The following is a 24,537-nucleotide window of genomic DNA, read 5'->3' as shown; positions in this document are numbered from 1 at the left end:
AAAAGTTTAAGTGAATTTAGAGAACCAATCCCAACGCGCGGAGCGAGAGTGACGACCTGGAGTTGGTTCGCACCCGTACCCCTGGCGTCGGAGCGCTGGATGGAGCGCTCCCTGCCGACCGCGGGGGCAGCAGCTGGGCCCGAGTTCCCGATGGAGCCTCTAGGAAACCCGCTCCGGGAGCCCGAGCGGCCGCCGGACCCTGCCCAGGTGCCTGGGCCCGAGAGCCCGCAGAGCAGTCCGGGGCCGGGCCGGGCCGGGAAGGAAGCGGCGGACTCGGACCCCGCGGGCGGAAAGAGGCTGCCCTCGCCGCGCCCCGCGCTCCTGCGGGTGCCGCCGCCCAGCTTGGGCTACGGCGCCTTCCGCCGCCAGGTGTCCGCCGGCCCCGAGCCGCCGCCGTCGCCGGGCTCCGCAGCGGCCGAGCCGGGTGCCGAGCTGGTGCCCTGGGCCGCCCCCGGGGAGCAGGGATCCTGGGCCCCGATGGAGCTGCAGGTGGACGTGCGCGTGACGCCTGTGGGCGCGGCTGGGGGCAGCCGTGCGCCCTCGCCCGCGCCGTCCACGCGCTTCCTGACCGTGCCGGTGCCCGAGTCCCCCGCCTTCCCCCGCCGCGCGGCCCCCGGCTTCCCACCGCGCCCGCGCACCCTGTCCTCGGGCAGCACGTGGGGCCGCGGGACGCCGCCGGGGGGCTTGCGGGCGGAGCGCGGGCCAGACGCCGAGGGGTGTCCCGAGCCCCCGGGCTCCCCGGGGGTCCGCTGCCGCTGCAAGGAGCTGGGGCTGGAGAAGGAGGACTCGGCGCTGCTGAGCCCCGGCGACCGCGACAAGCTGCCGCGCGCGATCAAGCTCGTCGGTAGGTGCGCGCCGCAGTGGGAGGCCCCCACCTCCAGCTCACCTCCCCCCCACCACACCCGACCCGGGAACCCAAGTCGCGTCCCTCAGGCCCCATCGCATCTGGCGCTTAGAGTCACTTTATTTATTTGTTCGATGGAGCTGTTTCCATCGAGAGGGAAAGGAGACATACGAAGAGAGACAGAGAGACACCTACAGACCTGTTTCACCACTCGAGAAGCTTCCCCGCTGAAGGTGGGGAGCGGGGGCTGAAACCCTGGTCCTTGCACAAAGTGATTTGTGCCCTCAACTGGATGCACTTGCCCCAGCCCCAACCCCACAGATAGGGCCTTGTGCATGCTGACTAACGCGTGCACTGTGCCACCAATCATTTTATTTGTTTATTTATTTGTTTGTTTATTTTTGTCACCAGGGTTATCACTGGGACTTGGTGCCTGCAGTAGAAATCCACTGCTCCCGGTGGCCATTTTTTTCATTTCTTTTTTTTTTTCCTTTTTTCTGTTTTATTTGACAGGACAAAAAGAAATTGAAAATGATGGGGGGAGATAGAGAGGTAGAGAGAAAGACACCTCTAGATCTGCTCCACCGCTTGTGAAGTATTCCCCTTCAGGTGGGGAGCCGGGTCTCCAGTGGTAATGTGTGTGCTTAACCCTGTGCGCCACCATCTAAACCCTCGATCACATTCTGATCAGCATAATTGTCATTTCAAATTGTGTGTGAAGTCAAGAAACCAAACCACTGTTCTCCCTACCCCCTGGAACTTTCTGGAATTCTCACCCCGTGCGTGCAGCATCCTTGAGAAGTGGAGGTGGTAGGAATGACTGGCAAGGGGGGAAAGTCAAGGTCACATGATGGAGGTGGCAGTAGAAGCCTGGGGCTGCCCCCCCACCCCCACACACACCCAGGACCTGCCTCTGGCAGGCAGTGCCCCCATCTCCCCCCACCCTGCCCCCCTGCATATATTAAGAGTATTTGGCAGCCAACCATCATTCCTTGGCTATTGCATGAGAACTGTGCTTGGGTGGGGTGGGGGTGTCTTGTTTTGTTTAGGAGGTTAGGGGAGGGTGGTGGCTAGTGAACTTAGAATCATGAGAAACCTTCCTGGACCTCAGCTAGAAAGGTGGTGGGAGTTGGTAGGAACTGAAGCCTGACCAACAGATAGACTGCTCCCACACACCCCTCATTCCCCCCCCAAAAAAAAATGGTCTCTTTAGGTGGGAATGGTGGGTGTCCTAGCCTGAATCCAGAGCTGGTGTGCTGGGAATTCTCAGCCACTTGTTAGCACAGAGGTTTCTCAAAGGCTGGTGTGAGCACATCTGCACAGTCGGTTTGCTGGTTTCCCATTGATGCCTTAACTAATTGCCAAGCTCAGAAGTTGAAAATGAGCCCCATTTACTACCTTCTAGTCTAGATCAGAAGGCCGCTACTAGCTCCATGGTCCAACATCAAGCTGTCAGCAGTCTTCTGTGTCTTATCTGGAGTTTTGGAGGCTTGAGGAAGATGTTCCTTTTCTCTTTTCTTTCTTGCTTTTTTTTTTTTTTTTTTTGTAATTATAGCACTGGGCAAACAGGGCACACAGGTAGAACAGAAAGTTCCCTACCTCAGAAAGCACAATGCAGAGGCAGCCGTTCTGCCAAGCCCCCTATTCACAACCCTGCAAGTTAGAGGAGTACCGTGTAAACACTCATCGAAAGGCTCCCCAAGACAAACGAAACCCAGGAAAGCCAGACACCAGATTCCAGGTGCCTGCAGAATACAGGCTAGCTCTTGTCCAGCCACACCCATCACTGCACCCCAGAGCTCACACAGAAGTGAGGTGAACTAGCACTCCTTCACTCTTGGGGACTAGGGAGTCTCTCGGCCTGGTGGTGGCCAGCAGGTGGGCATCTCCAGGCTGGTAGACCATGCCCAGCTTCTGTAGCACATCATCTAGCAGGGCTTCCTGAAGTTTCTCTAAGGCCTGTGTCTCTTTTCTTTATTACCTGTTTGGAGAGAGAATAAGAATTGCTGTGACCCCAGCTCCCCACCTGCAGAGGAGTCACTTCACAAGTAGTGAAGCAGGTCCGCAGGTGTCTATCTTTCTCTCCCTCTCTGTCTCTTACCCTCTATCAAAATAAAAGGGGGGAAAGAATGACCTAGTGGCAAAAAAAAAAAAAAAAAAGGGAAAGAAATCAGCTAGGGATTTTATTAAAGAATCTTGGTCTCTCAAGTATTAAATCTGTTTTATCCATCACCAGCTTGCGTTGGTCAGTATTACATTTATTCCATTTCTTTGCCTTTTCTAGCAACTTCTAGGGATCACCTGGCTCCCAACCACCACTCGAGATATGTTTGCAAAGCAAAAGCATGAGGCCGTGGTGGGGGAGTTGGGAGGGCCATGGAGCTCTTTACTTAACAAGAGAACTTGAGTCAGAACATCATTCTGGTAAATGTGGTGCCAGGGATTGAACTTGGGAATTCATGTGTGCAAGCCCTGGGCTCCACCACTGAGCCACCTCCGTAGTCCCTTTTGTGTGTGAGCACCCACGTGTTCCAGAACTGAACCCAGGATCGGGCCTGAAACAAAGCCTGCATTGTGGGCTGGTGAAACAACTCATGTGGATAGTGTGCTGCTTTGCCATGTGTGTAAGACCCAGGTTTGAGCCCAGCGCCCACCTATTTGAAGGAAGCTTTGGTGCTGTGGTCACTCCATATATATGCTGTTCTGGTTTATGGTCGTGCGGGGGATTGAACCTGAGACCTCAGGCAGGAGAGTCTCTTTGTATAACCATTATGCTATCTCCCCCCACCGTATTTTTTTTTATTTTTTTATATTTTATTTCTTTTCCATTTAGTTGCCCTTGCTGTTTTTTATTGTTGTAGTTATTATTGTTATTGATGTCGTCATTGTTGGATAGGACAGGGAGAAATGGAGAGGGGAGGGGAAAACAGAGAAAGGGAGAGAAAGACAGACAAATGCAGACCTGCTTCACTGATTGTGGAGTGACCCCCCTGCAGGTGGGGAGCCGGGGACTCAAACTGGGATCCTTATGCCGGTCCTTGTGCTTTGCACCACGTGCACTTAACCCGCTGTGCTACCGCCTGACTCCCTATTTTTTTTTTAGATGTATTTATTGCATGTGTATGAGAGAGTGCTGGGGAGACTGCACAGTGGTTCTGCAAAAAGACTGTCCTGCCTGAGGTACTGAAGGTCCCAGATTCAGTCCCCACCACCACCACAAGCCAGAGCTGAGCAATTTCTGGTAGAGAGAGAGAGAGAGAGATTCTAGAGCATTGGTCAATTTTGGTGTATGGTGGAACCAAAGACTGGACTTGTGGCCTCTGAATCCTCAGGCTTTTGAGTTCTGTGCTCCAGTAGGCTGAGCTATCTCCCTAGCCCATATTAATTTTTGTAGATGCATAAGCTTTAATTATTTTATGTATTTATTTTTAATGAGACACAGAGAGACCAGAGTACTGCTCAGCTCTGGCTTCTAGTGGTGCTGGTGATTGAACCTGGAACCTCAGAACCTCAAGCATGAGAGTCTGTCGCAGAACCATGAGGCTGTCTCCCCAGCCCAGTGTGTAAACTTGAAGCCCCACAATCCCAGACTCCCCCAAGGCCATGGCATTTGAGTAGGAGGAAAGAGGTGGTAATTCAGTTGAGAGCTGGGAAGGGAAATGAACAGTAGAAAATAAAGACATAGGGGAACAGGCAGACAGGAGGGAAAAAGCAGAGTCCAGGAATGGCTTTCTAAGATTTGAGAGAGAAGGATGGAGAGGAAGGTGCCAAAGAGAAAGGGATTGTGCCAGAACCAGGCTTGGAGGAGTTTCAGGACTGGCTGAGGCAAACGCTAGAAGAAGAAGGACTGGCTGAGGGAGCAGGCAGGCTAAAGTAGTCTTTAGCTTCATTGTTATTTTCCTTTCACTCCAGGAGAATGTGTGTCACTGTAATTAGGGACAGCTTTTGAAAGGGGCTGGGCAGGACTTCTCCTTTCCCTGGAGGTTTGGTCACAGGTGTCGCTGCAGGGGGTCACACGACCAAGCCCCAAGGTGCTGGGGACTTCAGTAAACTGCTGTTTGTTCACAGCTTCCTTTTTCTCAGAGGGCAGGGCTGAATCTTGTGTTCCACGACAACCACCACATTTTCCCAGGAGATGGCTGGATTTCTGTTCCTTGCCTTCTAGAACCAGTCTTCCTCCTGCTTCTGCTTTGATTGTTTTAACCTTCTCCTCTTCCACGTTCTCCTTCCTCTTTTTGTTTGGATAGAGGCAGAGACCACAACACCAAAATGTCTTTCGATGCAGTGGAGTCTGGGCTTGAACTTAGGTCGAGTGCATGGCAAAACAGCACACTATCCAGTTAAGCTATTTCACCAGGGGGGTCGGGCGGTGGCGCAGTGGGTTAAGCGCATGTGGCGCAAAGCGCAAGGACCGGCATAAGGATCCCGGTTCGAGCCCCCGGCTCCCCACCTGCAGGGGAGTCGCTTCACAGGCGGTGAAGCAGGTCTGCAGGTGTCTATCTTTCTCTCCCTTTCTCTGTCTTCCCCTCCTCTCTCCATTTCTCTCTGTCCTATCCAACAACGAATTGCTTCAACAAGGGCAATAATAATAACCACAACGAAGCTACAAGGGCAACAGAAGGGGAGAAAAAATGGCCTCCAGGAGCGGTGGATTCATGGTGCAGGCACCGAGCCCAGCAATAACCCTGGAGGAGGAAAAGAAGAAAAAAAAAAAAAAGCTATTTCACCAGCCCTCTTTTTTTGTTATTGTTGTTGTTAGTTTTTTTTTTTTCCAGGGGAGGATGCTCTGGGCACCCTGCACACACACCCAGGAAGAATGTGCCCAGGGCGTACAATACCTTGGTCCTTTCAATGTGTTCCAAGTGATTCCAGTTCACACTAATGCAGTCTTCACCACAGTCAGTTTTAGAATATTTTCATGACCCCCCAGAGAGACCCTGTACCTCTTAACTATTGCCTCCAGCCCCAGTCAGCCACTAAGATGTTTGCTTGTTTGTTTTGACCAGAGTCCTGCTCAGCTCAGCTTACGGTGGTTCTGGGGCTTGAACTTTTGACCTTGGAGCCTTAGGTGTGAAAGTCTTTCTGCAGAACCACTATACTGTCTCCTCAGTCTTACCAAAATGCCTCCTCCTCCTTTTTATTAAAAGTGTTATTTTAATTTTAATTTTTTATTTTTCCCCTTTGTTGCCCTTGTTGTTTATCGTCATTGTTGTAGTTATTATTGTTATTGCTGTTGTTGTTGTTGGGTAGGACAGAGAGAAATGGAGAAAGGAGGGGAAGACAGAGAGGGGGAGAGAAAGATAGACACCTGTAGACCTGCTTCACCTCCTGTGAAGCGACTTCCCTGCAGGTGGGGAGCTGGGGGCTTGAACCGGGATCCTTACGCCAGCCCTTGCGCTTCACACCATGTGCGCTTAACCCACTGCATCACCATCTGGCTCCCAAAAATGTTTTATTGAGGCTAGGTGGTGGCACACCTGGTGGTAGAGTGCACACGCAAAGACTCAGGTACGCAAAGACTCAGGTACGCAAAGATTCAGGTTCCCCACCTGCAAGGGGTAAGCTTTACAAGTGGCGAAGCAATGCTTCAGGTCTCTCTCTCTCTCTCTCCCGCCCCTTCTATCTCCTGCTTCCCTCTCAACTTCTGTCTGTCTTTATTTGAAATCTTGTGAATGTTCCATCTGACTGTCTGTGGAATCACCTCTGATCTCTCAAGCTTTGGCCAACTTGACCATTGAGCTCTTGGGACCCTCACATTCTCACGCTGATTCTGTGGCCTTCTGGACCCTATGCCCTGAGACTGGAGTGTCTTTGGTGGACTCTTTCTAGGAGGCAGGAGCTCTTCCTGGTTAGTTTGATTTCATACTTTCAGCAAAGGCAAAGTCAAGAACCCCCTCCCTGCAGAGGCTGAGAGCTGCTTCTAACCATCAGTGGCTTGAGTTGCTTCAGATTTTTTGTTTGTTTTGGTTGTTTGTTTTTAATATTTATTTATTTGATGGCACAAGGAAAGATCCAGAACCAGAGCATCACTCCAGCAAACAATGCTCCACCACTGTGCCCTCTCCTGGCTGATACTAGGTATCAGTCTTCATGCTCCTCCCTCTGGCCGCCCTGACCAGTCAGTCCCCTGTGGGCCAAGGACACTAGCAATCCACTGATGCTCTGAGTCGCAGCTACCTGTGACTTCCTGTCTCCTGAGTCCCTGTCCCCTAGGGTGCTCCCTGCACCAGGTTTCCTTAATGCCCCAGTGACCTGGAGAGACAGGCAGATGTGAGCACTCTGTTAGGGTTAGCTCAGTGGGTAGCGCACACTCTTCCACACTAGATCCCTGGCACCACATGGGAGCACCTTGAACAGCACCAAGAGCAGCTCCAGGGATGGTGGTATATCTTTCTTTCTCCATCTCTAAATTCTTTCTCTAAAGGAAAGAATTAAAAATTTGAGTGTGGCATAGGAAATAGCTCACCCAGTAGAATGCATAGTTGTTGTTGTTTTTTAAAAAAAGATTTATGTGTTTTTAATTTATTTTATTTTAATGAAATATATGGATAGAGAGGGAGAGAGAACAGAGCACTGCTCAGCTCTGGATTATGGTGGTGCTGGGGACTGAACCTGGGACTTTGGAGCCTCAGGCATGAGAGTGCTTTGCAGAACCATTATGCTGTCTTCCCCACCCACCCTTTCCCAGGCCAGTTGTCTTCTTTATTTCTTTCTTTCTTTTTTTTCTTTCTATTTTTGCCACCAATATTACCAGTGGGGCTCAATACCTGTATAGCTCCAAGTTTTTCTTCCTTCCTTTCTTTCTGTCTTTTAAAAGAGAGTGAGAAACAGGGAGAAGCAGAAACAGAGAGAAAGAGAGACACCTGTGGCACAGCTTCACTGCTCATGAATATTTCCTCATACAGGTGGGGATCTGAAACTTTTCTCTCCTGTGGGGCTATGTGAAAGCTTGGTAGAGCTTAGGGAAAACTCCCCATATCCTTGCATGGAGGTCTGGAAAAGACACCACCTTGTTAGCCTCTCTCATAGGGATGAGCAAAGGGGAAAAAGTCTCCCAGACTCAGTTTCCCCTTGTAAGACTCTCAAGCCCACAGAAATCCCACAGTTTCTCCCTGCTAGCCGCAGGCCACATGGCTGCCTACTTTAAGTTTCATTTACTCAAAGTTCACCTCACCTTCTGATCACAAAGGAGAAACACACTCCATCTTATACCCCAACACCAGACAGTGAAGCCTCAAAACACTATTTCCTTATGTTCTTTGATATCTATGATTTACATCAAGTCTTGTTTATCTTCTCTCTATGTCACCCTACTGGTTTAACCCCTATGCTTCTCTCAAATGCCTTTAGATAATTAACCTGTTTGCATCATGGAGATTAATTGTCTTGACCTTTATGTATCTCATCAATTCTTGTCATACCAGCCCCCTACCATAGGGGCAAGCTGACCTTTAAGAAACCTGTAATTTCTGACGTATTTGAAAAATGTTCTTTGTTTAACTCTCTATATAAACCCAAGCCCATCCCCAAATAAATGAGAGTGTTCGTACCAGAATCTTCCCGGTGTCTCTTGTCTATATCGCTGAGCCCTTGAGCTAGCGAGGGAGAACCGGTAAGCTTACCTTCCTGGCTGAGAGTCACCCCACATGAGCCCCAGCACTCTCTATATCTATCTGTCTATCTATCTGTATCTCTTTTTATCAGAGCCTTGCTCAGCTCTGGCTTACAGTGGTGCTGGGGATTAAACCTGGGACCTCTGAGCCTCAGACATGAGAGTCTTTTTGCAGAACCATTATGCTCCCCAACCCCCAGCCCCTTTTTTTATTCTTTTTATTTCAGATAAAGAGACAGCCACAGGGTCGGGGCTCTGGGGCACCATAGTGCAGCTTCACCGTTCATGGAGTTTCCCTGGGTGCTGTGGTGCTCTCATTCGGTGTCTAGGCTCAAACTCTAGAGATTTCACCTGTGGTTAAGGCTCACACTCTTCCAGCTGAGTTGTTTCCAAGCCCCCAGTGGTGTTGCCTATTCTGTGAGTTGCTTGGCTTTGCCCCATGCCAGATGGATCTGATGCCCTGGAAGCAAATAGTCACCAGCCAGTGGTCTCTCTCCCTCTCTCTCTCTCTCTCTCTCTCTCTGAAGCAGAATTTTGCCATTCATTTTTTTTCCTATCTTTTTTGCCTCCAGCTAGGTGCTGGGCTCAATATAGCACTAAGAATCCACTGCTCCTGGCAGCCTTTTTTTTTTTCTTTTTCTTTCTATTTTATTAAATGGGATCAAGAGAAATTGAGAGGGGAGAGGGAGATAGAAAGGGAGAGAGAAAAGAGACATCAGGAGACCTGCTTCACCTCTTGTGAAGTGTCACCCCTGCAGGTGGGGAGCCAGGGCTCCAGCTTGGGTCCTTGCACTTTGTACTATGAGTACTTATCTGGTGCACTCCATCTGGACCCCTAGAGCAGAGTTTTGTGTCTTGGGGCATTTTCCTCCCAGGTAGGAAGCAGTCACCTGCATGAATGGTGTCCACTGAGGTCTGAACACTCAGTGGTGTGGCTCGAACCCAGGCCTTGGGGATGTCCTCCTGAGCCTCCTCTCCTGTGTCCCACAGGGCTGTCCATGTACATGCGGTCCCTGCAGTGCGCCCTGGCCGTGCTGGCCGTGCTGCTCGCCGTGTCTGCTGTGGCCATCGTGGCGCTGGCCTCCAGGGCAGGTGCGTGACCCTACCCATTCACAAGGACACTCCCCTAAGGACACCCTGTGGGCCAGGCAGCAGGGAGACTTGGGCCAGCTGAGTGAAGGGAAGGAAAGGGCTCCTCCTTCCCTCCCCCCCTGAGGGACAGCCTGCACACTGGCATGTTTTTGGGGGGAGGGGCCCACACCTCCAGAGCTATATACACCCCCACCCCACTCCTGACAAGCCAGTGGCTCAGTTGGTTTTTTTAAAGACTGTTAGAATTTTGTAAAGTAATCCCTCCATCTGTATATGTACACATTTTATTCCACTTTGACTTTTTTTTCCCTTTTGTTGCCCTTGTTTTATTGTTGTAGTTATTATTGTGATGTTTGTTGTCCTTGGATAGGACAGAGAGAAATGGAGAGAGGAGGGGAAGACAGAGAGGGGGAGAGAAAGATAGACACCTGCAGACCTGCTTCACCACTTGTGAAGCAACCCCCCACACACACACCTGCAGGTAGGGAGCCGGGGGCTGGAACCAGAATGCTTACACTGGTCCTTGCACTTCACGTCAGATGCGTTTATCCCACTGCGCTACCGCCTGACCCCCCCCCCCGACTTTTAATTGGATTACAGGTGTTTTAAAATTTGTAGCTTAGTTTTATTTTAGAAAAATTAAAACAAAGAAATGGAGAGGGAGAAGAGCAGGAGATACTTACAGCACTGTTTCACCACTTGGGAAACTGTACTCCTGCAGGTAGGGGCTGGGAGCTTGAACCTGGGTCCTTTTGCATGGTGACTTGTGTACTTAACCAGGTGCACAACCACCTGGACACTGGTGGTTTTGTTTTTTGGTTGGTTGGTTGTTTTTTTAAATATTTATTTATTCATTTCCCTTTTTTGTCACCCTTGTTTTTATTGTTGTAGTTATTATAGTTGTTATTGATGTTGTCATTGTTGATAGGACAGAGAGAGATGGAGAGAGGAGGGGAAGACAGAGAGGGGGAGGAAAAGACAGACACCTGCAGACCTGCTTCACCGCCTGTGAAGCGACTCCCCTGCAGGTGGGGAGCCGGGGGCTCGAACCGGTTCCTTACTCTGGTCCTTGTGCTTTGTGCCACCTGCGCTTAACCGCTGCACTACCACCCGAATCCTGGTGCTTTTTATAAAGTATTTTTTAATTTCATTTGAAAAGAGGCAAAGAGAAATTGAGAGAGCAAGGGGCGAAAGAGAAGGAAAAGAAAGATACCTGTAGCATTGCTTCACCACTCACAAAGCTTCCTCATGCAGGTAGGACCACGGGCTTGAACACTGGTCCTTGTGCATGGTAACCTGTGTGCTCAACCAAGTACAGCACTGACTGGCCCCCAAAATTTGTTTCTAAAAGATTTATTTTACTTATTGGTGAGAGAAAGTAGGAAGGAAGATCTGAAACATCCCACTGGTACATACATTTCCAGGGATCAAACTCAGTACCTCAGGCTTAAAGGTCTAATACTTTATGCACTGTGCCACCTCCCAGACTGTGATATGTCTCTTTAAGACTTTTTTAAATTTTTTTTCTTTATTTATTGGATAGAGACAGCCAGAAATCGAGAAGGTAGGAAAGAGAGAGAAAGAGAGATACCTGCAGCACTGCTTCATCACTTGCAAAGCTTTCCCCCTGCAGGCGGGGACCGGAGGCTTGAACTTGGGTCTTTGATCACTGTAACATGTGCACTTAACCAGGTACGCCACCACCCGGCCCCACTTTAAGACTTTTAGAAAAAGTTTTATTTATTTATCATTTTATTGGTGATTAATAACGCACTACAAGATTTTAAGATTACAGGGTATCCAGAGTTCTGTGTCCCCACACTCCCACCTTCCAAAGATAACCACCAGAGTGCTCACAAAGTCTTAAAAACTGTTGGCTTGCTTCTGTTTTTATTTTGTTGTTTTTGCAAGTTCATGTGTATCAGCTCTAGATTTCACGAGTGAAACCACCCAGTACTTGTTTCAAGTTTTACTTTTTTTTTTTTAATTTCAGGAAGGAGAAAGAGAGAGAGAAGAGAGAGAGATTGAGTATCTGGCCTAGCCTAGACTGTGCTAGGAATTGAACTCAGGGCCTCATAGCTGCAAGCCCTGTGCCTTACCACCGAGTCACCTTTCAGGCTGCTGCTCATTGTTTTACTTTTTTTTAGAAAAAGAAAGTGAAAGACCACAGCTTCTTTCAATGCAGTGGGGGCCAGGCTTGAACCTGGGTCACACACACGGCAAAGCAGTGCACTAGCCAAGTGAGCTATTTCACCCGCTTTCTTTTCCTTTTTTCTTTCAAATCAGCTGACTTCTGGTGGTGCCAGGGGATTGAACCTACAGCCTCAGGCATAACAAGTCTTTTTGTAAAGCTATTATGCTGTTTCCTCCACCAACAGGTTTTTTTCTTAAAATAAATATTAATGAATTAATTTGGTTTTTGGTTGCCTCTGGACCTTCATGGCTCGCTGCAAACCAACTTTTTTTTTTTTCATAAATAGGGAGAGGGAGAAACACCACAGCACTGAAGCTTCCTTCAACAATGTTGAAGGAAGGCAATGTTCCATTGGGGGACTTACCCCTGGGTCCCAGGCACCCTGCCCAAGTGAGTGGTCTCATCACCCTGGGTTTGGGTGTGCTTCCAGGGTTCTTGATGGGACTTGGTGCCTACACTGCTCCTGGAGGCCTTTTTTTTCCCCATTGTTGTTGCTAGATAGGACAGAGATGAATCGAAAGGGGAAAGGAAGACGAGGGGGAGAGAAAAACCTGCAGACCTGCTTCACCGCCTGTGAAGCAACACCCCTGCAGGTGGGGAGTCAGAGGCTCGAACCCAGATGCTTGCGCGGGTCCTTGTGCTTCACGCCATGTGCGCTTAACCCGCTGCACCAACACCCGGCCCCTGTGTGAGTACGTACATACCACACGTACATGCTTGGGGCCCCTCACAGCCATGCACCCGTATATATCCCCATCCCACCCTATCCCATCCCCAAAGTGCTTTGACTGGTTTTACAGCACAAATGCGCCCTCCCATTTCTGTTCTTTCAGGGGCCCAGTGCCGCCCGTGCCCCCAGGACTGGGTATGGGCCAGGGAGCACTGCTACTACTTCTCAGTCGAAGAAGGGAGTTGGGAGGCCAGCCAGAGCTTCTGTGCCGCCCATCAAGCCACCCTGCCCCAGCTGAGCCACACACAGGTGAGAGGGGCAATGTCATCACAGGCCCCAGCGTGGTGGAGGGCAGCCTCACGGCCTAGCACCCCATCTCTCCATTCTAGAATGTCATCAAAGGGGCTGGTGGTGGCACACTTGGTAGTGTGTACAGTGTTACCACTCACAAGCACCCAGATTCAAGCCCCCAGTCCCCACTTCAGGGGAGAAGCTTCATGAGCATTGAAGCAGGGTTCAGGTCTTTCTCTTTCTCTCTCCCTCTCTACCTCCCTCTCCCATCTAAATTTCTCTTTGTGTCTATCAAATAAATAAATAAATATTTTAAATTTTTTATTATCTTTATTGGATAGAGACAGCCAGAAATACAGAGGGAAGGAGGAGATAAAGAGGGAGAGAGACAGACACCTACAGACCTGCTTTACCACTTGCAAAGCTTTCCCCCTGCAAGTGGGAACTGGGGCTCGAACCCACCCGGCCCCTAATAAAAAAAAATTTTTTAAATGTCACCAAGCCCAGAGAAAGCGGGGTGACATGCAGGGGACCTGTCACTTACCCTTCAAAAGAAAGCACATAGCATCAGCCACTTGAAATACAAGGAAATAGGGGCCAGTGAGACAGCAGAATGGTGAATTATGCAAAAGACTCACACCTGAGGCTCTGAGGTCCCAGGTTCAGTCCTCAGCACCATCAATAGCCAGAGCTGAGCAGTGCTCTGGTGTCTTTCTTTTAAATTTTAATTATCTATTAATGACAAAAAATAGGAGGAGAGAGAAAAAACCAGATAACGCTTTGGTACATGTGCTGCTGGGGATTGAATTTGGGACTTCATACTTGAGAGTCCAGTGCTTTATCCACTGTGCCACCTCCCAGACCACTCTTTTTTTTTTCCCCCTTCTTTTTTTTTTAAATTTCTTTACTAGGGAATTAATGTTTTACATTCGACAGTAAATACAATAGTTTGTACATGCATAACATTTCCAAGTATTCCATATAACAATACAACCTCCACTAGGTCCTCTGTCATCCTTTTTGGATCTGTATTCTCCCCATCTACCCACCCCAGAGTCTTTTACTTTAGTGCAATACGCCAGTTCCAGTTCAGGTTCTACTCGTGTTTAGTTTTCTGATCTTGTTTTTCAAATTCTACCTAAGAGTGAGATCATCCTATATCCATCCTTCTGTTTCTGACTTATTTCACTTAACATGAATTTTTCAAGCTCCATCCAAGATTGGCTGAAAATGGTAAAGTCACCATTTTTTATAGCTGAGTAATATTCCATTGTGTATATATACCACAGCTTGCTCAGCCACTCATCTGTTGTTGGACACCTGGGTTGCTTCCAGGTTTTGGCTATTACAAATTGTGCTGCCAAGAACATATGTGTACACAGATCTTTTTGGATGTGTGTGTTGGGTTCCTTAGGATATATCCCCAGGAGAGGAATTGCAGGATTATAGAGTAGGTCCATTTCTAGCCTTCTGAGTTTTCCAGACTGTTCTCCACAGAGGTTGGACCAATTGACATTCCCACTAGCAGTGCAGGATGGTTCCTTTGACTCCACACCCTCTCCAGCATTTGCTGCTGTTACCTTTTCTGATGTATGACATTGTCACAGGAGTGAAGTGGTATCTCGTTGTTGTCTTTATTTGCATTTCTCTGACAATCAGAGACTTGGAGCATTTTTTCATGTGTTTCTCGGCCGTTTGGATCTCTTCTGTGGTGAATATTCTGTCCATGTCCTCCCCCCATTTTTGGATGGGGTTATTTGTTGTCTTGTTGTTGAGTTTGGCAAGCTCTTTATATATGTTGGTTATTAAACTCTTGTCTGATGTATGGCATGTAAAGATCTCCCATTCTGTGAGGGGTCTCTTGGTTTGGGTAGTGGTTTCTTTTGCTGTGAAGAAGCTTTTTAATTTGGTGTAGTCCCATAGGTTTATGCGTGCCTTAGTCTTCCTTGTAATTGGATTCGTTTCATTGAAGATGTCTTTCAAATGTATGCGGAAAAGAGTTCTACCAATATTTTCCTCTAAGTATCTGATAGTTTCTGGTCTAACATCCAATTCCTTGATCCACTTGGAATGTACTGTTGTATTTGGTAAAATAGTGGTTTAATTTCATTCTTCTGCATGTTTCAACCCACTGTTTCCAACACCATTTGTTGAAGAGACTCTGCTTTCCCCATTTAATAGTCTGGGCACCTTTGTCAAAGATTAGATGTCTATAGGAGTGGGGGCTTACTTTTGGGCTCTCAGTTCTATTCCACTGATCAGTGTGTCTATTCATGTTCCAGTACCAGGCAGTTTTGATGACAATGGCCCTATAATACAATTTGAGATATGGGAGTTGATGCCTCCAGTTCCCTTCTTTCTTCTCAAAATTGTTTTGGCAATTCTAGGTCTTTTCTGATTCCAGATAAACATTTGTAGCATTTTTTCTATTCTCGTAAAAATGTGTTTGGGATCTTGATAGGGATAGCATTAAATTTGTATATGGCTCTGGGTAGTATATTCATTTTGATTATGTTAATTCTTCCAACCCATGAACATGGAATATCTTTCCACTTCTTTGTGTCTTTTTCAATTTCCTTGAGTAGTTACTCATAATTTTCAGTTTATAAGTTTTTCACTTCTTTGGTTAGGTTTATTCCTAGATATTTTATTGTTTTTCTTGATGTAGTAAGAGGAATTGATTTATGGATTTCAGTTTCTTCTAACTTAGTGTTTGCATAGAGGAATGCCACTGACTTTTGAATATTAATTTTGTAGCCTGACACCTTACTTTATTGCCTGATGATATCCAAAAGATAATTGCTGGATTCCTTATGTTTTTCTGTGTATACTATCATGTCATTTGCAAATAGGGAGAGTTTAACTTCTTCTCTTCCAATCTGTATCCCTTTAATTCCTGCTCCTGCCTGATTGGTATGGCAAGAACTTCCAACACTATGTTGAATAGTAATGGTGATAGTGGGCATCCCTGTCTAGTACCTGATCTGAGTGGAAATGCTTCCAGTTTTTCACCATTGAGTATGATATTGGCTGTAGGTCTGCTATATATAGACTCCACTATCTTAAGGAATTTTCCATCTATTCCCATTTTTTGTAGTGTTTTGATCATAAAGAGGTGTTGTATTTTGTCAAAAAATTTCTCTGCATCTATTGATATGACCATGTGGTTTTTGGTCTTGCTTTTATTGATGTGGTGGATCACATTGATTGATTTACGTATATTAAACCAACTTTGCATCCCTGGGATAAACCCCACTTGGTCATGATGAATAATTTTTTAATATACTGCTTTGTCCGGTTGGCTAGAATTTTGTTCAATATTTTAGCATCTATGTTCATCAGAGATATTGGTCTGTAGTTTTTTTGTTTGTGTCCCTGTCTGCTTTTGGTATCAAAGTGATGTTGGCTTCATAGAAGCTGGAAGGGAGTATTCCAGTGTCTTCAATCTTCTGGAAGATGTTTAAAAGTAGAGGTATTCTTTGAAGGTTTTGTAGAATTCATTTGTAAAACCATCTGGTCCAGGACTTTTATTTTTGGGGAGATTTTTGATAACTGTTTCAATTTCATTAGCTGTGATGGGCCTGTTCATGTTATCTACTTCCTCTTTACTTAGTTTTGGAAGTTGGTAGGTATCTAGGAAATCATCCATTTCTTCCAGGTTCTCTAGCTTGGTGGCATATAGTTGTTCATAGAAGCATCACATGATATGTTGAATTTCTGCGGTGTCTGTTGTGATACCTCCTCTTTCATTTACTATTCGATTTTTTGGGGTCTTCTCCCTTTTTTGTTTTGTGAGTCTGGCTAATGGTTTGGCGATTTTGTTCACTCTTTCGAAGAACCAACATTTACTTTCGTTGATCTTTTGTATGGTTTTCTTATTTTCAGTGTTATTTATTTCTGCTCTAACTTTAGTGATTTCTGTTTTTCTGGTTGCTTTAGGGTTCCTTTGTTCTTCATCTTCTAGGTCTTTAAGATCAGGCTGTTTATTTGTGCTTTTTCTTGTTTCCTAGTGTGTGCTTGTATAGCTATGATGTTTCCTCTCAGTACTGCCTTAGCTGTGTCCCAAATATTTTGATAGCTTGTGTCTTCATTTTCATTGAACTCTGGAAACATTTTGATTTCTTCCTTTATTTCCTCTTTGAGCCAGTAGTTGTTAAGGAGTGTACTGTAGGGCAGAGGTAGATAGCACAATGGTTATGCAGAGACTCTCATGCCTGAGGCTCCAAAGTCCCAGGTTCAATCCCCTGCACCACTATAAGCCAGAGCTGAGCAGTGCTCTGATAAAAAAAAAAAAAAAAAAAAAAAAAAGGAGTGTACTGTTGAGCTTCCACATTTTGGGACTATTACTAATCTTTGTGCCAGGATTGTGGGGGTGCTTCTTCCCCGGGTGTGGGCTCTCTGGGTTGGAGAGAACTCGACTGGACTCAGCCTGAGCTGCTACTCACTCAGATAGATGACTCAGGAACTCATGGCAGCAAAAGGTAATGCAAAAGGATCTATTGATCAGAGAGCCAATGCTTTTATAGGATAAAACCAGAGTGGCAAGCTAGAAACGGAAATGGCTAGGAAAGGGGATGGAGAAAGGCAAGAGCACGCTGGGAAGGTGGAAGCTTCCTTAACCAGTGGGATTAATGTTACCCTGCAGGATGGGCAGGGATCTTTCAGGCAAAACAATGATTATGTAAATAGGCCATAGTGTCAGCAGTGCAGGATGGAGCAGCAGGAGCTGGCTTAATGCTCGACACTTTTTGTTGATTGTTGTGTTACTTTAATTCCACTGTGGTCTGAGAAGATGCTTGGGATGATTTCAATGCTCTTGAATTGGCTGATGCTGTCTTTGTGGCCTAACATATGGTCTATCCTTGAGAATTACCCATGTGGACTTGAGTAAAATGTGTATTCCAGTTTCTTGGGATGAATGACTCTGAAAATGTCCAATAGTTCTAGTTTATCTATCTCCTCATTTAGCTCCCTCATGTCTTTATTGATTTTCTGCCTGGATGATCTGTCGAGTTGAGAGAGTGGGGTGTTGAAGTCTCCTACTATGACTGTGTTGCTGTTAATATATTGCTGTAGCTCTTTCAGTAAACGTTTGATGTATTTAGATGGCTTCTCATTGGGTGCATAGATGTTAATAATTGTTAAGTCCTCTTGATTAACTGATCCTCTTGAGCATTAAGTAGTGTCCATTCCTATCTTTTTTTTTTAATCTGTTTAAGGCACAGGGCCTCCCTGCCGCTGCTCCAGACTCTGAGGGCAGTAGCAATGGAGACTCAGAGTTGCACTTGGTGAGTCCCAGGGGAGTTCTCTCCTCCCCTCAGCTGTCCCCTTGTTGGTGAAACAGACTGGAGGTGGTGTCTCGACTGATAAACTGCCGGACTGTTACCAGCCACTTAATCTCTCCCAGGCTTCTCTCTGGCCACACGTGTTTGCACTCACCGATTATCTGGTGGGTTCCTGAAGTCGTTCTAGTCCCGTCTTGTTTTGGTCCCAGGTGTTCTCCTTTGGCATTCGTAGTTGATCCGGGAGAGGAGAGAAGTGGAGAGAGGAGGGGAGGGGAGAGAGGAGGGGAGGGGAGAGAGGAGGGGAGGGGAGAGAGGAGGGGAGGGGAGGGGAGGCGAGGGGAGGGGAGGGGAGGCGAGGGGAGGAGAGGAGAAACACATCTGCTGCTGCTTGTAGCCCTGCCTCCGGACTCTTTTTTTTTTTTTTTTTTAGAATTGTCCCTTCTTTTTTAAAAAAATTTTTATTAGCTTTATTTATCGGATAGAGACAGCCAGAAATCAAGAGGGAGGGGGTGATAGGGAGAGAGACAGAGACACCTGCAGCACAGCTTCACCACTTGCAAAGCTTTCCCCCTGCAGGTGGGGACCAGGGGCTTAACCCGGTTCCTTGCACACTGTAACATGTGCACTCAACCAGGTGCACCACCACCCAGCCCCCCACTCTTTTTTAAATATATTTTTTGTGTATTTTATTCTTTTACTAGAGAGATAGAAATTGAGAGGGATCTGGTCTCTTTGATATCTCTCTTTGTATATCTCTCTCAAACATTAAAATAAAGTAAGTAAAATATATTTATATATAAGTCAGACCTGAGTGGTGCTCTCACAATTTTTTCTTTAATTTTTAATGAGATGCAAGTAAACATGTAGAAACCACATCACTATCTGGATAAACCAATTCCCAAAAGCTCAGTGAGCCCTGAGTCCCCTGAGTTAAAATTCAGGTCCACGGGGCTGGACAGTGGTGCACTTGGTTCAGAGCACACATTGCCATGCCCAAGCACCCAGGTTCAAGTCCCCTGGTCCCCAACTGCAGGAGGTAGCTTCTCGAGTGGTAAAGCAGGGCCACAGGTATCTCTCTTTCTCTCCCTCTCTATCTCTCCCTTTCCTATTTTATTTTATTTTATTTTATTTTATTTTTGCCTCTTGGTTACTGCTGGGGCTCAGTGCCAGTACTACATATCCACTGCTCCTGATGGCCATCTTTTTGCCACTTTATTGGGTAGGACAGAAATAAATTGAGAGGGGAGGGGAAGACAGAAATGGGGAGAGAAGTGGGGACCAGGGTCTCTAACCAGCATCACATTAAAAAAAAAAAGGGATTTGGGCGGTAGTACAGCAGGTTAAGCGCAAGGACTGGCGGAAGGATCCCGGTTGGAGCCCGGCTCCCCACCTGCAAGAGGCGTCCCTTCACAGTTGATGAAGCAAGTCTGCAGGTGTCTTTCTCTCCCCCTCTCTGTCTTCCCCTCCTCTCTCCATTTCTCTCTGTCCTACCCGACAACAACAGTAACTACAACAATAAAACAACAAGGGCAACAAAAGGGAATAAGTTTAAAATGGAAAAGTTTAAAAAAAAAAATTAAGTTGGGCTGGTCGTATAGCTCACTCGGTTAGTGCACTGCTCAGCTATGTGCACAGCCCTGGTTCAAGTCTGACACTCACTGCATTTTGACAGAAATCTCAGTGCTGTGATCTCTTCTATTCTCTGCCTTCTCTATCTGGAAAAAAGGGGGGAGGGACAGGCAGTGGAACGCCTAGCTGAGTACTCAGCATTACTACGTGCAAGGACCGGGGATCAAACCCCCCAAGTCCCCACCTATGGGGGGGAAGCTTGATGAGTGGTGCTGCTGCAGGTGTCTCTTCTCTTTTTTTGCCTCCAGGGTTATCGCTGGAGGGGCTCGGTGCCTGCACTATAAATCCGCTGCTCCTGGCAACATTTTTTTTCCCTTTTATTGGATAGAGAGAAATTGAGAGAGGAGGGGCGATAGGGAGGGAGAGAGAGACCTGCAGACCTGCTTCACCACTCGTGAAGCGAAACTCCCTGCAGGTGGGGAGTCAGGGGCCCCAAGTGGGATCCTTGTGCAGGTCCTTGCGCCTGGTACTATGTGCGCTTAACCTGGTGTGCCACCGCTCGGCAACCCCCTCTCAATTTCTCTCTTGTATCAAATAAAAAGAAAGACTTGTTATAAAAAAAAATATTTTTAAAAGAATTGTTTAATTAAAAAAACAGAAAGAACAAGTCACACCCTCATTGGCCCAATTTCTAGACAGAGTTAGGCCCAGGTTCCACTGCTGTGTGAGCCTGGCTCTGCCCACTGCTCAGCCATGTTGCCAGCGTGACTTCCGTGTGTAATTTCTTCTCTCTTTCCAATGACTTGTCCTCGCCTGCTCTGGAATTTTCCATCGTATCGCTAGCCCATGGCTTGCCTCTCCATCTCCCAGCTGCAAAGCATTTGGCTGCTTTTCTATTTCCCTTTCCACAGAGCCCCAAGCTGGGGCTGGGGACAGAACCAACCTGTTAAGAGCCCAGGAATTGCAATCCAGTACCAGCCCCAGGTTCAATCCCCAGAACTGCCTTCTGTCAGAGCTGAGCGATGTGCCAGCCTCTCATGTTATGTAAGGCAAGAAATCAGTCTTTATAAAAGAGAAATTGCCCTGTGTTTTTGACCCCATGCCCACCCCCACCCCTCTGGGTAGGTTCAGCTGGCTTCCCTTTCCTTTGGGAATTTTCTTGTTTTGTGGGTTTGGTTTGGCTTGTTTTCCCCCCTTCAAGCTACAGGAGTGGGGCCAGAGCTCTCGTTTGTGGCACCAAGTCATGTTCTGGAAAGACAGGCGGGGGCTAGAGGGTCCATCAATACCTGCCCCCCCATACACACACATACATACACCAGAAGTGCACTAGTGAGACTTTACTTTTTACTTTGTTCTATTTTTGTTTGTTTGATATTCAATAAAGAGAGAGAGAGAGAGAGAGAATGTGTGTGTGTCTGAGAGAGACTCTTGAAGTACTGCTTCACTTCTCATGAAGCTTCCCTGTACAGGTGGGTCCTTGTGCCAGGGAATGTGTGCATTCTACCAGGTGTGCCACTGCCCAGTCCCTTACATAGTGTTCATTATTAGAACTGTGCCAGATTTTTTGGTTTGGGTTTTTTGCCCCAGGTCTATTGCTGGGGCTCCTAACTTACACCATTCCACCACTTCTGGCAGACTTGCTTGGTCTTCGTTTTATTTTTTGCCACTAGGGTTATCATTTAGAGATTTCACTGTTTCTGGAAGTCATTGTGGTTTTTTCTTTATTTGCTTGTTTTTGTTTTTAAGTAAAGTGCGGGGGGGGAGATACCTATAGCACTGCCTCGTCACTCATGAAGCTTCTACCCTGCAGGTGGGGGCCAGGAGCTTGACCCTGAGTCCTGGCACATGGTATCATGTGTTCAGTCAGGTGGGTTACTGCCTAGCTATATTTTCTTTCTCTTTTCTTTGATAGGTCAGAGAGAAATTGAGATGGGGAGCCAGGCAGTGGTGCACCTGGCTGAGCACACATTACAATGCTCAAGGACCTGGGTTTGAGACCCCAGTCCCCGCCTGCGGAGGGAAAGCTTTGTGAGTGGTGAAACATGGCTGCAGGTGTCTTTCGGTCTCTCTCCCTCTTTATCACTCCCTTCCCTCTCAATTTCTGGCTGTCTCTATCCAATAAATAAATAAAGATGTAAAAAAAAAAAAAGAAAGAAAGAAAGAAATTGAGATGGGAAGGGGAGGGAGAGAGGGAGAGAGACAGTGACACCTGCAGATCTACTTCCCCTTTACAGGTGGGGATTTTTTTTTTTTCCTCTTTTTTCTTTTTAAGAGAAAGAGAGTAAGAGACCACAGTAGGGAAGCTTCCTTCAAAGTTGTGGGAGCTGGGCTCAAGCCTGGGTTACACACATGGCAAAGCACCAAGCAATCTATTTCATCAGCCCCCTACCCTACACACTTTTTTTTTTAAGATGTATTTATTTTCATATAGGAAAGAAAGAGCTGCATGTGAGGTGGCACAGTAGATAAAGCACTGGACTCTCAAAGATGAGGTCCAGGGTTCAGTCCCCAGCATCACATGAGCCACAGTAATGCTCTGATTCTCTGTCTCCTTAAAATAAATTGAGGGGGGAGTCCGGCAGTAGTACAGCAGGTTAAGCACAGTTGGCGCAAAGTGCAAGGTCAGAGTAAGGATCCCGGTTCGAGCCCCTGACTCCCCACCTGCAGGGGAGTCGCTTCACAGGCGGTGAAGCAGGTCTGCAGGTGTCTGTCTCTCTTCCTCTCTGACGTCCCCTCCTCTCTCCATTTCTCTCTGTCCTATCCAACGACAATGACAACAATAACTACAATAATAAAAAACAAAAAGGACAACAAAAAGGGAATAAATAAATAAATAAATAAATGTAAGAAAAGAAATTGAGGGAGGGAGGGGAAGAGACAGAGGCCTCAAAACTGCTCAGCTCTGGTACACCATGGTGTTGGGGCTTGAACCCAGAGCTGCAGGCCCACAATCCCAGTGCACTGCCACTATCCTGTCTCCCCAGCCCTTGCACAATGCTCAGCAGCAAGTGTCCAGCCCAGTCCCCTGTTCCTGGGGTTTGGGGATCACTGATTGAGCTGATCCACTTTTCTGGGTCCTTAAGCCTGAGCCTGCCAGGACCTCAGGGGTAGAGGGGCAGGATGGTTGTCCCCAGGGCACATGACTGACTGCTTTTCTCCCTCAGGACTTCCTGGGCAGATACCCCCTCACCAAGGACTCCTGGCTGGGCGCCCAGCGAGGCCCCCATGGCTGGCACTGGATGGACGGGACCCCCCTGCAGCCCCAACTGTGAGTGATCCTGGGGTGGGGATGTGCTTTCGGTCTCCCGTCCACCCAACCTGAGCTCCCCCGTGTGGCCAGAATGGAGTCACAGAAGGTGTCCCAGATTCAGCCAGTCCCTCCCTCATTCAGGTCCCCCAAGTGCAATCACCCAAACAGGATTGTCAGCGGCCACACACATGATGGGTGTGCGGCCCACAGAGGATCGGGGGCCCCAGCATCCTGAGCACCCCCCCTCTTTTTAAATTTCTTTATTGGGGGATTAATGGTTTACAGTTGACAGCAAAACACAATAACATTTCCCAGTTTTCCCTATAGCAATTCCACCCCCCCTCTATTACTCCTCTGCCATCATGTTCCAGGACCTGAACCTGAACCCCCTCCCCCCCGAGTCTTTTACTTGGTGCAATACACCAACCCCATTTCTTCCCCCCCTACCACCCTCCAACTCCCAGATTTCCAGAGGAGGACGAGGACAAGCCGGATACCAGCTGTGTGGGCCTGTGGGGGGGCCAGCTGGCTGCTTTGGACTGCACCTCCCCCAGACGCTGGGTCTGCGTCAAGGGGGGCCCATGATTTGTGTTCTGGGGTCCTGAGCCTGCAGCCTCCATGCCCCAGGGGGCCCAGCTTCCAGCTAGGGCAGCCTCATGCCCAGAGCAGGGGGTCCTGGCCCTGCCCACCTAGGTAAGCCTGGTGGGGGTGGGGGGACTGGCCTGTCACTTCCTAGAGCCTTGGGGCATCCTTGGTAACAGGCTACACCCAACAATGGACTCTGGAAGCCAAGAGGACCCACTGCTGGGAATCCCAAGTGCCTGTGACTGAGGGAGACATGGCAGATGACACCAAGTGACAGCTTCAGCCAGAAAAAGGTCTTTGTGGTTGCAGGCTAGCCACTGCTTTGAGGACACAGTGACCACCCGCCCCCCCAGGGCCTGCACGTCAGCACAAGGAAGCCCCAAAATGGCCCAGCCAGGGGGGTTGCTGGGACTCTTTCTGGGTGTGAACAACAAACCCCGATTCCCAAGAGCCCGGGGCTGATGGGTTCCTGGAGGGAGCTCCTCAGGGCCTGGGGGGGCTCTCATCACTGTCTGCATTTGCTCCCTGCCTGTCCATTCTATTGATTCTCTAAAATGCAGCGTGCTGGAAATTGGGGGACATGTGTGCAAATGATCTCAATAAAGGAGGTTTTATTTTAATAACTATCACTATAGGCACTTCTGTTACATTATTATTAATAGTGATAATAAAAAGCCTAATAATAGTAACTATTATTCTTAGACCTTTGATTAAATCCATAAGAAGATTTGCCGGGCTGAGAATCAGAACTCAATTCAGTACCCGGAGAGCTGGTTCAGCAGTAGTGCCCTGGACTCAGAAGCCTGAGGTTCTGGGTTCAATACCCAGCAATGCAGATGACAAAGTAATGCTCTTATTGTGCTGTTAACAAATACATGTTAAAAGAGTTTTTAAAGGGGGGGCCAGTGCTGGTACTCACGTGGGGGGCCTCACAGCAGAGATAAGCCATACTGGCCTCTCTTGTTAGCTCTAGTGGCTAACAACAGGAAAAGACCAGGAGACTACTTAGTCACAAACGATCTGTCTATTGTACAGAAGGCAGGGTCTAAATAGCAGAAGGGAACAAAGGACGTTTTCCATGTGTGGTGGTCTTCTTCTTCTAGCATTTGCCCTTCTTCCGTAGCCAGTCAACAGCATCAGGTTGA

The 24,537-nt window shown here is 47.7% G+C and overlaps 1 protein-coding gene across 1 annotated transcript; it reads left to right on the top strand.

The window, feature by feature from the left end:
• The first annotated feature begins 16 nt into the window (after positions 1 to 16).
• KLRG2 (killer cell lectin like receptor G2) lies at positions 17 to 24,018 on the top strand. Its single transcript, XM_060196662.1, has 6 exons — positions 17 to 844; positions 9,447 to 9,548; positions 12,576 to 12,721; positions 21,368 to 21,424; positions 22,722 to 22,825; positions 23,272 to 24,018. The coding sequence occupies exons 1-6, from the start codon at positions 100 to 102 to the stop codon at positions 23,390 to 23,392; spliced, it is 1,275 nt and encodes a 424-aa protein (XP_060052645.1). The 5' UTR covers positions 17 to 99; the 3' UTR covers positions 23,393 to 24,018.
• Positions 24,019 to 24,537: the final 519 nt, after the last annotated feature.

Source organism: Erinaceus europaeus, chromosome 8 (assembly GCF_950295315.1).
Source record: "Erinaceus europaeus chromosome 8, mEriEur2.1, whole genome shotgun sequence".
Lineage (NCBI taxonomy): Eukaryota > Metazoa > Chordata > Mammalia > Eulipotyphla > Erinaceidae > Erinaceus > Erinaceus europaeus.
The sequence above is the reverse complement of the archived record's forward strand: the minus strand, read 5'-3'. Positions and strand labels throughout refer to the sequence as shown.